The sequence below is a fragment of the Lottia gigantea genome, assembly GCF_000327385.1.
Source record: "Lottia gigantea unplaced genomic scaffold LOTGIsca_3, whole genome shotgun sequence".
Taxonomy (NCBI): domain Eukaryota; kingdom Metazoa; phylum Mollusca; class Gastropoda; family Lottiidae; genus Lottia; species Lottia gigantea.
This window is the reverse complement of record NW_008708986.1, coordinates 2,559,900-2,577,066: the sequence shown is the minus strand read 5'-3', so window position 1 is coordinate 2,577,066 and position 17,167 is coordinate 2,559,900. Positions and strand designations below refer to the sequence as shown.

General features: G+C 31.5%; 1 protein-coding gene across 1 annotated transcript in view; it reads right to left on the bottom strand.

Moving 5' to 3' along the window:
• The window catches only part of LOTGIDRAFT_153260 (hypothetical protein), a gene marked incomplete at both ends in the record, with an annotated part of 29,131 nt that extends 13,647 nt beyond the window's left edge, over positions 1 to 15,484 (bottom strand). Inside the window, 27 exons of the mRNA XM_009057168.1 lie at positions 1,733 to 1,902; positions 2,132 to 2,200; positions 2,476 to 2,554; positions 2,916 to 3,047; positions 3,267 to 3,366; positions 3,577 to 3,691; positions 4,001 to 4,082; positions 4,185 to 4,304; positions 4,517 to 4,612; positions 4,800 to 4,960; positions 5,531 to 5,642; positions 5,950 to 6,018; positions 6,206 to 6,367; positions 7,640 to 7,807; positions 8,123 to 8,336; positions 8,609 to 8,685; positions 10,778 to 10,919; positions 11,140 to 11,210; positions 11,427 to 11,523; positions 11,874 to 11,939; positions 12,134 to 12,243; positions 12,442 to 12,580; positions 12,918 to 13,117; positions 13,430 to 13,583; positions 13,741 to 13,968; positions 14,217 to 14,280; positions 15,366 to 15,484. Of these exons, the coding sequence (XP_009055416.1) occupies positions 1,733 to 1,902; positions 2,132 to 2,200; positions 2,476 to 2,554; positions 2,916 to 3,047; positions 3,267 to 3,366; positions 3,577 to 3,691; positions 4,001 to 4,082; positions 4,185 to 4,304; positions 4,517 to 4,612; positions 4,800 to 4,960; positions 5,531 to 5,642; positions 5,950 to 6,018; positions 6,206 to 6,367; positions 7,640 to 7,807; positions 8,123 to 8,336; positions 8,609 to 8,685; positions 10,778 to 10,919; positions 11,140 to 11,210; positions 11,427 to 11,523; positions 11,874 to 11,939; positions 12,134 to 12,243; positions 12,442 to 12,580; positions 12,918 to 13,117; positions 13,430 to 13,583; positions 13,741 to 13,968; positions 14,217 to 14,280; positions 15,366 to 15,484 (3,316 nt within the window). The remainder of the gene's footprint in view (positions 1 to 1,732; positions 1,903 to 2,131; positions 2,201 to 2,475; positions 2,555 to 2,915; positions 3,048 to 3,266; positions 3,367 to 3,576; positions 3,692 to 4,000; positions 4,083 to 4,184; positions 4,305 to 4,516; positions 4,613 to 4,799; positions 4,961 to 5,530; positions 5,643 to 5,949; positions 6,019 to 6,205; positions 6,368 to 7,639; positions 7,808 to 8,122; positions 8,337 to 8,608; positions 8,686 to 10,777; positions 10,920 to 11,139; positions 11,211 to 11,426; positions 11,524 to 11,873; positions 11,940 to 12,133; positions 12,244 to 12,441; positions 12,581 to 12,917; positions 13,118 to 13,429; positions 13,584 to 13,740; positions 13,969 to 14,216; positions 14,281 to 15,365) is intronic.
• Positions 15,485 to 17,167: the final 1,683 nt, after the last annotated feature.

Here is a 17,167-nt window from a genome sequence, read left to right as displayed (position 1 = left end):
GTTTCTTTAAAAATACACTCTATCACAATAGTAATATTTAATTGTCTTACTATTGTTAAATTGTCTAGACATCCTAGGATAATAAAATAGTAATATTTAATTGTCTAACTATTGTTAAACTGTCTAGACATCCTAGGATAATAAAATAGAAATATCTAATTGTCTTACTATGGTTAAATTGTCTAGATATCCTTGGATAATAAAATAATGTAGCCGGGCTAGTTCAGGGGGGAAGCGAGCTCAGTTGTTATATAAAAAACAATGTTCTCAGTTCATAACTTTAATAATAAAACCCTGTGAAGTTATTAGAAGACAATAACTGGTGATGAAAAAGAATAAAGAAGAAGTAGATATCCAGTATTTCAAGGAGGTTGAAATATACTTCCTTCTTCTTTAAAGACTTAAATAAAACAACCAAGTTTCTTTAAAAATACACTCTATCACAATAGTAATATTTAATTGTCTTACTATTGTTAAATTGTCTAGACATCCTAGGATAATAAAATAGTAATATTTAATTGTCTAACTATTGTTAAACTGTCTAGACATCCTAGGATAATAAAATAGAAATATCTAATTGTCTTACTATGGTTAAATTGTCTAGATATCCTTGGATAATAAAATAATGTAGCCGGGCTAGTTCAGGGGGGAAGCGAGCTCAGTTGTTATATAAAAAACAATGTTCTCAGTTCATAACTTTAATAATAAAACCCTGTGAAGTTATTAGAAGACAATAACTGGTGATGAAAAAGAATAAAGAAGAAGTAGATATCCAGTATTTCAAGGAGGTTGAAATATACTTCCTTCTTCTTTAAAGACTTAAATAAAACAACCAAGTTTCTTTAAAAATACACTCTATCACAATAGTAATATTTAATTGTCTTACTATTGTTAAATTGTCTAGACATCCTAGGATAATAAAATAGTAATATTTAATTGTCTAACTATTGTTAAACTGTCTAGACATCCTAGGATAATAAAATAGTAATATTTAATTGTCTAACTATTGTTAAACTGTCTAGACATCCTAGGATAATAAAATAATAATATTTAATTGTCTAACTATTGTTAAACTGTCTAGACAGCCTAGGATAATAGAATAGTAATATTTAATTGTCTAACTATTGTTAAACTATCTAGACATCCTAGAATAATAAAATAGTAATATTTAATTGTCTAACTATTGTTAAACTGTCTAGACAGCCCAGGATAATAAAATAGTAATATTTAATTGTCTTACTATTGTTAAACTATCTAGACATCCTAGGATAATAAAATAGTAATATTTAATTGTCTAACTATTGTTAAATTGTCTAGACATCCTAGGATAATAAAATAGTAATATTTAATTGTCTAACTATGGTTAAACTGTCTAGACATCCTTGGATAATAGAATAGTAATATTTAATTGTCTTACTATTGTTAAACTGTCTAGACATCCTAGGATAATAGAATAGTAATATTTAATTGTCTAACTATTGTTAAATTGTCTAGACATCCTAGGATAATAGAATAGTAACATTTAATTGTCTAACTATGGTTAAACTGTCTAGACATCCTAGGATAATAGAATAGTAACATTTAATTGTCTAACTATGGTTAAACTGTCTAGACATCCTCGGATAATAAAATAGTAATATTTAATTGTCTAACTATTGTTAAATTGTCTAGACATCCTAGGATAATAGAATTTAATTGTCTAACTATGGTTAATGGTAAGGAGAATACCAACCTAACATATGAAGAGCACAATGAGATCTGGTGGCTTTACAACCCATTCTAGTAGGAACTGACAACTCTGGTTTAAATATATGACAATAGCCACTATTAACCAGACGTAAATCTCTAGCATCAGTAGATATAACATTAAAACTCTGCACGTCATGAGTTGGTGGATAATATCTGAAATAAAGTAAAATTATTTGGTAAGAACTGTGAAAATATAACAAACCAATAGCAATCTTCTACTCAGTGAACTATCTGAGCAATTTGAAAAAATTCATGTCTTTCAATCCAATCTAATATAAATTGCATTTCCCCAAAAAACCTGTCCAGGATAAAGACCATCTCAATCAAAGGATTATAGGCAACTACTTTTTTACTTTACAAACTCAATTTCAACAATACTTACGACCAGAGTACATCATAAACAGGATCTAAACAAACAGCATGTTGACTAAGATCAACCTGATCTGATGAACTGAAACTATACGATAAATATCACTCAATTAATGCTGACTACCTTTTTAATAACTCTTCAATATCATGAATCATGAACATAGTACGGTATTAATTCTTCAAAGATCATGATCTAGGACCTCAATCTATCAAAATTCCAGGCTAGTTTCCCAAAATATTCTGACAATTATTGTTCGTTTATTCTTGGAAAAATATAATTTGCATGACTTTTTTTTAAGAACGATCACTGAGGCAATGATTTGAATGTCAATTTTTAAGTGAGAAATTTGTGCAAACCTTTTACAACTTCCATCCACTTTACTGATCATTAAACATTTCATTATACCATGATGATCTTTTCCTCGTGGTATTAATCCTGAAAATAATATAACAGGTTACTTTCATCTATATTAATATGGTTAAATTGATTTTCTGCTCAGCAGATTACCTTCAACTACTATCAATTTACCAAGTCAGGTCCTATCAGCTTTATGAAGATATGATTAAAAGACTATTTATTTTCAAATCAAGCCAATCTAGAGATACATCTGCATTAATTGGGCACAGGCTATAAATTTCTTCTTAACATGCCCTACTAACATGGTTTTAAATTTTCTGGAATATCAAAACAATATTAAGACAATATCAAGAAGATGTTTCCAGATCTCAAGAAGATAGATTCTGTACTCTCTATTCTTGCAGCAAATAAAAATAATAATAAAAATTTACACTCTTACCTATAGAAGTAGAGTTGGCAAAGACACTAGATCTTGTTAGAGTATGAGGATTAATTAAAGATTCATCAATTCTCATAAATGTCTGATCACCACTGGCTCCAACCCATGTCGCTCTTCTACCATATTTAGATCCTAGAATTAATATTGTTACATCTGAAGTATTATTTACTATGACAACAGTTGTAAATGGAATGATGAAATATTGCCACAATTCATCAAGTTTGTATTGGAATTTCGAAAAGGAATATTATGCAATTTTTTTCTTCACTTTGAAAAAGAGTGGGATTGTTGCTTTAATAATGCCAGTTAGCAATGTCTAAACCAGTAAGATATTGTTAATATAGTACATACCAACTGATACTAGAGGCCCTGGTACTGTATGAAATAATGAACTACTGTTATAGATTTTACTTTTAGCCATATCACTTCTCATTCTTCCTAAAGCACCTTTCTGTTAGAAATAAATCATTATTGACACATTAGTCAATCAATAAGTCACTGAATGCTACTAGTATAATTTATCATATCATTTACCACTTAACATGTGGTTAGTCTACAATCTAATTAATTTCAGAGTATGGACATTACTTCTGTAAAATGAGATAGAATCATAAATTAAGTCTTTTACAAAAATATTTTCAAAATAGGACATCATACATACACTATAGGATCCACAAGTAAAAACCTCTCCACTAGACAATAGTATTGCTGTATGAGTACCACCGGCTGCTATCTGAGTAGCTGGAAATGGTAGATCTATTTTTGTTGGACTGCCCCTAAAATACAACATTGATGACAGTATAACTCCAGCTGATATTGTAATAAATCTACCCCCAAGAAATCACATTTTGCCATTCTTTTAGTGTCATGGTTTTAAGATCCATCAGCAATATAGATATAGAAAATCAACTTTTAACAGTTTTTCACTTTTTCTGCAAAGGTACATAATTCCCACCAGCATCATTCTGTTACTGGTCCTCAATACTTCATTTCTTGATTTTTGGAAAATAAGGGGCCTTGATTAACAGAAAGGAAATAGGAAATCTCTCTACAAGTCCTTAAAGCTATGATAATGTAAATCATACCTGATAGTAGTATCCCCTACACCTAGTTGTCCACTAGAATTATTACCAAATGTATAAACATCACCATTTTGTAGTAATAATACTGAAATAGTTTGTAATAGATATCAAACACAGTCACTGTGGATTTACATCCTAGTCTGAATCAGTGTCAATTCATCCCTTTGTAGTAGAGAGTTGGTCCTACCTGTATGATGTAGACCACAAGCTATTTGAGCCACAGGTATATCTCCTGTATCCATGGTAACTTCTGCTGGTGGTAAACTAACTAATTTAGTATAATCTGATTCCTGATCTGGAGCAACTTCTACAAAAAAGGAAAGGTCTATAGATACTATTTATTTTTTTACTCAGACCACTCCGATAGGCAGGGATTCTAAATTAAAGTAAATTCTTTATTTCTCTGTGTGAGATTTTTTATATCTGTCTTGAACATACAATAATTCTTAAAATTATGTCTTTTACTTTATCAATGAAGTGGATTGTAAAAGTTACTTTATACATCAATGTTATCAGTACCTCTACGTTTCTCTCTAGCCAGTCTTTGTTGAGCTCGTCTTAATTCAAACTTTCGTTCTAACCTACCACTAATTTGACTCTCTGGTTTTCTTCCACCTGAAATTAATTTATCATATCTGATTGGTTAGTTTGAATATACTTTAGATTACCTACTTGAATATGTGAAAATACAATCAAAAACTAGTCAAATTGTAGGTGAAAAATCACAATGAAATACCACAAACCTTTAATTGGATATCACTGCTAATGAAAAAAAATTAACCAAAATTCAAATCATATTTACCACCAACTCCAAAAAATTTCCAAGCCAGCTCCTTATCTATAGAGAAAACTTCTAGCAATCCTCGTTCATCTAGTTCTTCAAGTTCTAGTTTCTCTCCAGCACAAACTCTACAGGCTCCACATTCTGAACACCCTGAATCACCAGACCCACATCCACATGGCCTACAGGATCAAACATATTATCAATTAGGAAATGAAATAAAGTTAAGATCCAAGCCGAATGAGATTCTATTTCCAACCTGAGAGCAGTGAGAAAACCATGTGTATGGATTACATCATCTTCACCATATCAAGCTACTACGAACGTCATACTTACACCCTGACTGCAATAGGCACTATCACGCAATCCAGCGAATTGATAATAATAACAATAAAAATTTGATTGGATTGTACACCAGCGAATACAGCAAATCATGACTCTGAACAGAAAAGCTGTAAGCATTATGGTTTTGTGTTCACAGACATTCCATCAAGGCCTCTGATTGGCTGTATTCCCTAGTGTACAATCCAATCAAATGACTTCATTTACAAAACTTCCATGATACAAGTAAGGTGACTATTGCAGTCAAGGTATGAAGTTCGTAATAGCTCGACATTGTGAAAATACATTTAGACAAATTAACAACTTGTATGATCTGAACAATCATCAAGATTCATTCATTCATTCAAGTATAACTTAAAGTATGATGTAAAACTCCATTCATTTCATTTCATTTTCAAAGTATAACTTACATGCCAGGATTTTTATCAGCTCTACCACTGTTAATACAAGTTACACCATAGCCTGTACATTCACCACATACACTACATACCATACATTGATCAAGTTTCCATCGATGTTTACCTACATTAACAAATGGAACTTTTTCACAAGAGTACAATGAGTTCTTTTTGTGGATTTTGCCATAGTTATTTATCGCAGTACATAAGAATTCTAGGGCTATATAACTAATTGTTTTCTTTCTATACTAATTTGCTAATCTAATAACCAGTAAGCTGCAATATTTTTTTGTTTATCCCTCTTAAATCAATAAAGATAAGTCCCAGTGATATAATGTGTTTTATTTTGGGAGGACATGAGTTTCTGGAATGATCACTCATGAAATCCACAAAGAATTGGTTTTTGGTTGCTAATTGTAGAAAGTTCCTACCAGCAGGACATAGATGTTCTTCTGCATCATTTTCTTCCTCTTCCTCGGCCATTGTTACATTCTGACTTGCTGTAAAAATAATAATACCTGTTTATTATAAGCTATATAATAAAGGGACATAAGAGTTTGGACAAGCTCACTATTTCACATAACATGATACCACTCTGCATTTAGGGGTCACAAAACCAGATAAAACTCTCAAGTTGGGGGTATTATAAGAATCAGTCTTTCAATACATATTTAGGATAAAACTTACGTATGGCCTCTCTAGAGGCACCAGGAGTGAAATCTCGACCACATTGTCCCTTGTTATTGATACCAAAAGTATAAATCTGTCCTTTGTTTGATAGAGCTACAGCATGAGCTTTACCTAGAGCTATTTGTGTTATTACTACATCTTTTAATTCAGTTACATGACCTGAAATGAAAAGTTTGAAATCAATCATCAAGTTCACAGATGATGTTTTAAACCCACAAAATAAAAAGGAAATAGATCAATCTCAAAATAGGTGTAACGACTAGATGCACAAAATAGCTAATCTATCAAATCGAAAAGACCTACAAAAATACTCAAGATGTGTGTAATCCTTTCTTCCATCGATAAACTTCTTTTATCTATCATTAAAAAAAATAAATTTTAAAAAAAGCTTGTAAAATGGCCAGTTTAAGGATTTGAAGTATAAGTTTGTGATGAAAAACATTCAAGTAGTGAAATCCCAAATCTGTTCCATTATTTATAAGTTATTTTCAGGTTTGGGTTGATTAAACACACTTTTCTGTAATCATACAGCATTGAAATATCCGGAAAATTGATTTATCTTCGTGCCCCATCTACCAATAAATAGGAACTATTAAGGTTATAAGCTTCAATGTAAATCAAATGTTGTAAGGCATAGCTAATGTATTGTCACTATGAATGGATTGTTAGAGCACAGTTATTTAACAATGTAGGAAAATAGGATTCAAGGGAAATAACTCATGAAGGTCAGGTTATAATTTCATGAAAAGATAGCCCTTCAAAAGATAGAATTTCACCCGAATAACAGATTTTAGGAAAATCAAAATATAGGGTAAAGAACTTTGTTTTCACACATAAATATTATATAATATTTAGATACTTTCACTATTTACTGTTTAATATAATATTAACCTAAAACACCTTTTAATACTTTACTGAAATGATTTGAGGTATATATACTGCAAGATGTACAAAACACACTTGTGTTATTAAAAAGGAGAGCCGGTTAGCACTCCCCTTGACAAGGATGGAATGGATCTTCAAGGTCTTTATAACACATATGGCATGCCCTCCTACTTCGAGGGCACCTTATTTTTGAACAAGGAATACTCATATTCTCTAGCATCTACATTGGATATATTGTAAAGTATCCCTCTATAACCCAATTAACTATAGCAGTAAGTTTGAAACATGCTTAGAAATAATTATTTAGTCTAATTGATATATCATCTTATATAGAGATTCTATTATTTAGTCAAGGAACCTGGTAAGTCCAACTGTTGAATATATATACACTTGTTGGCCAATTTTGTTTCTATTCTAAGACGTATCCTTTTAAGTCACAAACCAAGTAAATCATAGTGGAAACAGATGTAAGGAGACTGAAAAATACATAGCCATAGGTATCTATAAAGAGTTATATTATTGAAGCTAAGGAAAAGAGAAACTCACCAGTACTATGGTCACAATGAGCTGTATCTTTACCAAACATAAATACTTCTCCTTCTTTAGACACTACAGCACTACTACCAGTATTACAGGCTGAATACACTATAGTTTTACCTTCTAATTTTATCATCTTCTTAGGTTTTACTGCTTTAGGTTGTCTTCTTCCTTTTGCTGAAATATTTATTCAAAATTTGTCAGATTTGCCTGTTTGATAACAAGGAGAAATATGGATTATACTGGGTTTTAGCTCGATCTGTTAGAGTTCGTAGAATCACATGTTATCAACTGCCCAGTTAAGTTAGAAAACTGATGCTTGACTTTCACCCAAGAGATTTCATCAAGATTCAGGTTGTTCCTTTCCTCATTTTCCTAACCATACAAATTGTAAATGGGTGTATGTAATCTACAGACAAATCACTGAGAATTAAAATTGATATCCTAATTTCTTCATACAGATGATGACCATGTCAAGGAGGAAGAACTTACACAAGCTGGACTCTCCATCCTCCCCTCTTTTAGCTGTGCCCACAAAAAATAAACTACCATCTTCAGCTACCATCAGAGCATGTAAGCCATCGTGTCCCATGGATATCTGTACTATTTTAGGTGATTTAGTAATGGGTAGTTCAGTCCATTTATTAGGTGGTACTGCTACAGGTTGTTTAATACCTAATGACGCAGCTCGACCATTGTATAATACCTACAATCAAATTACAAAAAACAAAAACATATTTGTTAAGATCATTATTTTTTTTTATAAACTTTATCAAGTTTTAATTACACAAATCTGACAATAGATTCTTATTCTGAAACATTAAAGGAGCAAATGTACCATAAATTAGACTGAATCAGATGTTCTTGCCAATATTTAAATTTCTTTTTATAGTTTGTTTTTTACTTTACTTTTCCCTGCATTGAGTTCACTTGATGTTGTTGATATAATCTACAGTGTCCTGCAAACAATTGGCTTACCTTCCCACCAACAGTTCTAATTAAACTAAATTCTTTCCCAACAACTACACTTGCTGTATCTTCATCAAAACCAGTCACTAAAATCAACAATAATAAACATAACCAATGATTCATTCAGTAATGAAAACAATAATAAACCTAACCAATGACTTATACAGTAATGAAAACAATAATAAACCTAACCAATGACTAATACAGTAATGAAAACAATAAACCTAACCAATGACTTATACAGTAATGAAAACAATAATAAATCTAACCAATGACTTATACAGTAATGAAAACAATAATAAACCTAACCAATGACTTAAACAGTAATGAAAACAATAATAAACCTAACCAATGACTTATACAGTAATGAAAACAATAAACCTAACCAATGACTAATACAGTAATGAAAACAATAATAAATCTAACCAATGACTTATACAGTAATGAAAACAATAATAAACCTAACCAATGACTAATCCACCTAGTGATTAAGAAAGTTACGTATTGTTTAGAACGTAATCATAATAAACTTAGGTAGTGTTTAGAACGTAATCATAATAAACTTAAGTAGTGTTTAGAACGTAATCATAATATACTTCAGTAGTGTTTAGAAAGTAATCATAATAAACTTACCTGGTCTTTAGAACGTAATCATAATAAACTTACCTGGTCTTTAGAAAGTAATCATAATAAACTTACCTGGTCTTAAGAAAGTAATCATAATAAACTTACCTAGTCTTTAGAAAGTAATCATAATAAATTTACCTGGTATTTAGAACGTAATCATAATAAACTTACCTGGTCTTTAGAAAGTAATCATAATAAACTTAGGTAGTGTTTAGAAAGTAATCATAATAAACTTACCTGGTCTTTAGAACTTAATCATAATAAACTTACCTGGTCTTTAGAAAGTAATCATAATAAACTTAGGTAGTGTTTAGAAAGTAATCATAATAAACTTAGGTAGTGTTTAGAAAGTAATCATAATAAACTTAGATAGTGTTTAGAAATTAATCATAATAAACTTACCTAGTCTTTAGAAAGTAATCATAATAAACTTACCTGGTATTTAGAACGTAATCATAATAAGCTTACCTGATCTTTAGAACGTAATCATAATAAACTTACCTGGTCTTTAGAAAGTAATCATAATAAACTTACCTGGTCTTTAGAAAGTAATCATAATAAACTTACCTAGTCTTTAGAAGGTAATCATAATGAACTTACCTGGTCTTTAGAAAGTAATCATAATAAACTTACCTAGTCTTTAGAAAGTAATCATAATAAACTTACCTGGTATTTAGAATGTAATCATAATAAACTTACCTGGTCTTTAGAAAGTAATCATAATAAACTTACCTAGTCTTTAGAAAGTAATCATAATAAACTTAGGTAGTGTTTAGAACGTAATCATAATAAACTTACCTAGTCTTTAGAAGTAATCATAATAATCCTACATAGTCTTTAGAAAGTAATCATAATAAACTTACCTAGTCTTTAGAAAGTAATCATAATAAACTTAGGTAGTGTTTAGAACGTAATCATAATAAACTTACCTAGTTTTTAGAAAGTAATCATAATAAACTTACTTAGTCTTTTGAAAGAAATCCTAACTAGTCAAGTAATCATAGTAATCCTACATAGTCTTTAGAAAGTAATCATAATAAACTTACCTAGTCTTTAGAAAGTAATCATAATAAACTTAGGTAGTGTTTAGAACGTAATCATAATAAACTTACCTAGTGTTTAGAAAGTAATCATAATAAACTTAGGTAGTGTTTAGAACGTAATCATAATAAACTTACCTAGTTTTTAGAAAGTAATCATAATAAACTTACTTAGTCTTTTGAAAGAAATCCTAACTAGTCAAGTAATCATAGTAATCCTACATAGTCTTTAGAAAGTAATCATAATAAACTTACCTAGTCTTTAGAAAGTAATCATAATAAACTTAGGTAGTGTTTAGAACGTAATCATAATAAACTTACCTAGTTTTTAGAAAGTAATCATAATAAACTTACTTAGTCTTTTGAAAGAAATCCTAACTAGTCAAGTAATCATAGTAATCCTACATAGTCTTTAGAAAGTAATCATAATAAATCTATGCAGTAATCAAACCTACCCAGAGACAGTAATATTAATAAATCTAAAGAACTATTTAGTAAAAATTAAACATACCAAGTGATCTGCGATCAGTCTCTGGGTCCATATTATTACAGCCAAACATCTCCATACATTTCCTAGTTAATTTGAGAGGTAATTCATGTATTACTGTGAGAGGTGTCTTCTCTATACTGTACATTTTAACAACATAACAATCCTATAAATAAAATAATAACACCAATAAATACATAATTTCAGTAGTATGATGTATGGCAGAAACGAGGAGAGATATAATCTAATTATGGACAAAACCAACATTTAATTCTGAAGCTAAATTGAGATGCAGATGACTGTGTTTCAGTAGGAAAAAATTCATTTCTATTCAATAGCTTTTTGGAAATGTTATCTAGATAATAGATAGAAGATAAAATACATACATCTTTATCTGGAGCTATTTTACCAACATTTTCACCATCACTAAATAATACCATGGGACCAATATTAGAGGCTGTAAATATTATAAAATTAAAGAGTCATACATGTGCAACTTATTAGACTATTAAACGATTGAATCTAGACTTAAGTCATGATCAACTTTCTTAGCGTTTAAGTGTTAAATAGGCTAAGAATAGGGAAAGTCATCAATACAACAGATTTGCAGTACAATATTTTGTAAACTAGACAAAAGCATATCATGATGGTGTTAATAAAGGACAGTACTTACATTCTAGTAGATAAGATTTCTCTATAGCTAGAGTATCTTTATTAATAACACATAATGATGTGGAGGCCCATTTATCAACACGATACAACAATTTATTCTGAAATGAAACTTCACAATTGATTAAGATCAACTATCACTGACATGCCTACGTGTGTAAGAAGCATAATGAAAAGTTAACAATACTTAGGTTTCAATGATGCATATAACCTTAATCACCAATATTCAACTAGCTATTAATTCAGACTTAGCATCGATCATAATACATGTAGAACACTAAATAACAACATCTATCAATCATAAATGTACATTTAGGAAATTCAATTGTTTGAGCACGCTCAATATATTCTCAATTGAAATAAACTTTTATTCAAAACTGAAAGAAGCTAGGAAATTTTGATTGCTATGTATTTGGTCTTTAATCGTTTTAATTCACAGGACTTTACTTACCCTAACAAAAGCCAGCCAAGTATTTTCTTCAACATCAAAATCTTCTTTTGAATTATATACATGTCCCTAAAATTAAATCAATAAAAAATAGTGATAAATTCTTAATTTTCAGGAACTATTCTTAAAAAAACCTAAGGATTGGAAGTCACCCATAACTCAAGACTAAAGGTGAAGCCAATTATTTTGAAACAAAGGAATCATTTCAACAATAGTTTAACATTTAACATTATATTTTATGTAAGGCCCAACCCTATACATACCTGTATAGTACCACCGAATCCAGAACCAACTTTATATAAACCATGATCATTTACAATATATATATAACTACCATCACTAGCTATAGCACTATTCTCTTCACCACATTTACCTTTAATACATCAAAATTCAGGGAGGTTAAAACAGATAGGTTCCTTCAAAAAAAAGAGCATCAAAACACAGTGGATGGAAACAGGTTCTCTTTAACAGGAAAGCATCAAAACTAAAACAGGCTTCAGGAAACATTATTCTAGAATTTATGTTCAAAATGATCATAAAGTCTATATTACTCATTTGCCTCATCTCTTACCTTTCTTTTGAGTTTTAAATTGAAAAGATGAAGTGAGTGCTTTTTGACGTACTCCCTCATTAAACCAGTCTGGAAGTTGACTTTTACCAATTAATACCGCTTGAACACTTTTCTGTAGAGATGACAGTATACCAGGTACCTGCAACAGAAAATATAACTTATATGTTTAAAAGAAGTAGAAATCTCAGGGAAACAAGTATGACAGAACTAAAAAACAATAGATGTCCAATTTTCTGCTCTACATTATGCTAATGAAAACAGGCGACTTAATGAAATACTACGAGGGAAATTATTTTGCAAGTAAAGAAGCATTAGCCTACTCAATAGCTTGTAGCACAAAGGGCTTCGGTTAATTTCCAATCTGCACGAATAGGCAACGTTTCATTAAGGCCTCTTTTTCTGCATCTCTGAGGTAGAGGAAATTTCATACCAGAATCGGACCACTAGGATTGCAAGCAAATGTAAAGAAAACTAACCTTAATTTGTTGTTGAACTATGGAAGGTGGATTCATCAATAGAGCTGAAATAGCCATCAATAATTTCCCAGTGTCTCCTAGTGAGATAGCTAAACTAATCAGTGCTGAACAAGCCAGGGAAGTCTCTTCTTCTTTTGTTCCTCTAGCTTGTACTGAAGATTGGTCGGTGGCTATACTCATCAATAGATTATACAGATTCTCTGAAAAAAATAAAACAGAATGACATTGGATGTCAACTCACTTCAAGTTAACCGTTTGACTCACATGTACCCACACTCCACAACTAACACTACCTTTTCACTCACCACATAGTCCCACTATCAAAATGATGTCTACAGCAGTGTCAACTCATTTGCTACCTTTTTGCACCGTTTCTATTAGTGTACAGTTCGTTTGCCAATCAATCTTAACAATTAAACACAAATATAATGATGAGATCTATTTCTTTGAGCCATAATAATTAGTAATTTTGACAAAACATTTATCTGTTGTTGCAAACATTGTTCACATACCAACAATTCCAGGAGGCTCTGACTTCATCTCCTCAGGGTGTTGACCTTGTAATAAATCTAGCAATGCTCTTAAAGCTTTCACACATAATTCTGGGTACTTAGATCTTGTTTCATGGATTAACTCAAATACACCATTTAATCCCAAACCAACAATCTGTAATATACAAACTAATGTAATTATCTACAGAGTCTATATTATTTAGACTATATCATGGTGTACATAAAACATTAAATCTATAACAGCCATTAAGAAAACAGTGAAAAATCAACTAAACTGATGTCCTGTTTACAATAACTGGAACAAAACATACCTTAGGTAATTTGATGATACTATCTTTAGCTCTTTCTTCACTCTCTTCCTCACTATCACTACCAGAATTAGAATTACTGTGAGCATGACGATAAATTTTAGCTGTTTCACGTAAACATTGCTGTAACACCATCTGCCTTACACTGGCATAAACATTAAATACAGATGCATTGCCTGGAAGTTCCACTGATGCAATGCCATTGTCTTGTTCTTCCGGACTCTTTTCTCTCTAAAAAATTTAATAAATTCAATAAATGCAATCATTCCTATTGCACCTGGTATATTTTTAAGATGCGCACACACATAATCTAGTCCATGATCATCATATCGGACCACACAAACACCTCTAGTCCTAGTATACTTTATTAATGGCAGTCACTATAAAAAAAATAGCAGTATTTCACTAGCCATGGTATATAGAATATGGTTCTACAACAGATAACCAGTGGTGAATTACTTTTAGTAGGTTACTGTTACCTTTTTCTTTCCTTCTTTAGTCTTCTTTATTTTCTTAGTCTTTTTCTTCTTTTGAACTTTACATCTGAAAAATTTACTTACAAATTTGAGATAATGGGCCTTATGCAATTTAAAAAAGCCTACCCTACATATACAGTGGTGTAACCTATTTTTGTGGAAATAAGGATTCAACACTGAATTTCGTCAAAGTTAAAAAAACGAATTTTTTTTTTATGTCTTAGATCTTTCCTCGGATATTCTACAAAATAATTAAAATTAGTTTATTTCGATTTTCTTTTGAATCCTTCACTTTGACCCATATTTCATGAGCGACCAACTCGGCAACGGCGGCAGAATGCGTCACCTATTTTTGTGTACAATGTTTGATCTATAAATAAGTCGAGAAAAACACATTGTATGGATACCGGGTGGCATAATTAACTTCTCTTAGTATTTATCTTTAATATCAATTCATTATAACTAGAGACAAGTCCTTCAAAGAACCACGATTTTAAAAAAAATAGTGACTGACAAAATAAGATACGTAGCGTGATTTATTGCTAAAAGTCACTGAAACAACATAAGAATATGTCCCATAGAAATTTTCTGCTAACACGGAATCCGGTAGTTGATCATGTGACTTCATTCGATGGACTACATTCTAGCAGACGACACTTGGAATCCCGATTACCGCTTGGGATTATAAGGAAATTCGGCCGATAAAAAATGGTGACGTTTAGTAACAGGGCCTAACTGAAATCCGCCATTTTGTATTTGTCAAAGTATACATTATTAGATTTTACCGTGCTTGAAACTACTGGATTCATTCTACTAGCTGACATTGTACAGAAAACCAATGTTTATCAAAACAAGCAAATGCAGAGGCCACGCAAGGTCGCACATGTAAATTATTAATCATTTCCGGAAATGCACGAAAAATAGGTTAGCACGAAATTAGGTTACTTGACTGTATGCATGACAGTTAATTTTAGAAAATAAGTTGCAGTCTATCACTATGAATGATTATATTATTATTTATGGTAATGGCCTTGGCTTAACCTATCCATTGAACTTTGCAACTCTTTTGTGAATCAAAATATATTCGCAATAAAAAAAAAAAATGAAATAAAGCAAATTTTGCTTTGCAGTACGGCGAAAATGTCAACTTACTTGTTAATCAAATCCTCTCTAGATCCAAACAGAGTAAGAAATTTTTCGCTGAGAATTTCACCTCTCAGATAAGCGTCCACTTCACTTCTAGAATTGTGAAATACTTGTGCAGTGCACATTTTACTGCATTTAATTGTTGCTTCTCATTCGAACATTCTGTCAGCACTTTCAAAGAAACAAATCGCAATGTTCATAAACAATATTATTCAAAGCGGAAAATCCAATTCTAAGAGGCTGACATATTGAATTGATGCATTGTGGGAAATGCAGACGACGCAAGAGAAGATAACTCTTTTTTTCATAACCAACATAATAGAATCATTCTATGAACCAACATTGAAGTGCAAATGTTTTTCGTCACTGAAACTGAAAGGGCACCTGCAAAACTTATGGCACCTGTATCTACTTTCATACATCAATTGATAGAATACTACTTCATTAACTTTTGGGAAATATACTGGGGACGACGTAGGCCTACACATCTATCAGTCCAACATAGCCATAAAAATTTGAACGCCATGTATTAGGCTATGAATGTTGAACTGAACTGTTGAGAAGAAGGCAAAATGTCACGGGAATTTGTTCAGGGACATAGCTGTCAACTGTCATATGTTCTTCTGTCTTTTTAAACAATAAATGCTTCTTGACCTCCTGATTTGGATATTAGTTTGAAAAATTATCTGGAATGCGCATGCGGAGTAGGCCTACGGTAGATAAAATTATCTATTCTTCAAGGATCAAGTTTTAAATTCTTAATTATCATGTTGGTCATCTTGAGTTGAAAGTGTGGTTGTTACTGATAAAAACTTGGAGTGAATTTGGATTTGATGATTTTCCAGGCTGAGTTGAGGTTAGACTTGAAGTTGTTTATGGAGGTTGAGTTTAATATAAAAACATAAAACTACTTTGATGGCAAAGGAGTTCTTCCTTACATCTAGTCTTGTTTGTTGTTTCTTCTGTTTCTTGCTATTTCCTCTAGTTCTGGTAGTAGTCCATACGGTAAAAAGATATGGATTTGATAATTCATCTTTTCCACTGAGGACACTGTAGACCTGGATCATGTCTGATCGTTGTCTTCTATACTCAAGTGAGGGTAGGCCAAGGAATCCGAATTTTTCTAGATACAGTAAATGTTTTATTGATGGTATGATTTTGGTGGCTCGACGTTGGGTGTTTTCTAATGCTTCGATATCTTTTTTAGGGTTTGATACCATACTGAAACTTCGTATTCTAGGTGGGGACGGATCAATGATTTGTAGATCGGAAGGAACATTTCCTTTTTCAGGTGTGTAAAGGATCTTCTGGTCATACCAATCAATCTGTTAGCCTTCTTAATTTTGCCGGAAATGTGTGTGTTGAACTTTAGATTGAAAAGTTACCCCAATGTCAGTTTCTTCTGTGGTTTTTAAAAGCTCTTTTGTGGTTCAATCCTGTTCTGTTAGATAATAGTTAGTTTTAGGGTTGGTATATCCAAAGTGTAGGGTTTACACTTTCTACATTGAACTGCATCTGTCAATTATTAGACCATTCTACAAGGTTATTAATGTCCTGCTGGAGTCTGTTTCTGTCTTCTATTCTGCTACATCGTCCCAAAAGATTAATGTCAACTGCAAAAAACATAATCTTGTATTCAACGGCACTTGGTATGTCATTGGCGTAGACAAGAAACAAGTTGGGTCCAAGCACACTGCCATTGAGAACGCCACTTTCAACCCGAGTCCGTGAAAGCTGGTAGATTTTACTGTAACACGTTGCCTTCTGTTGTTAAGGAAGTTCTCTATCCATTGGTGTATATGGCCTTC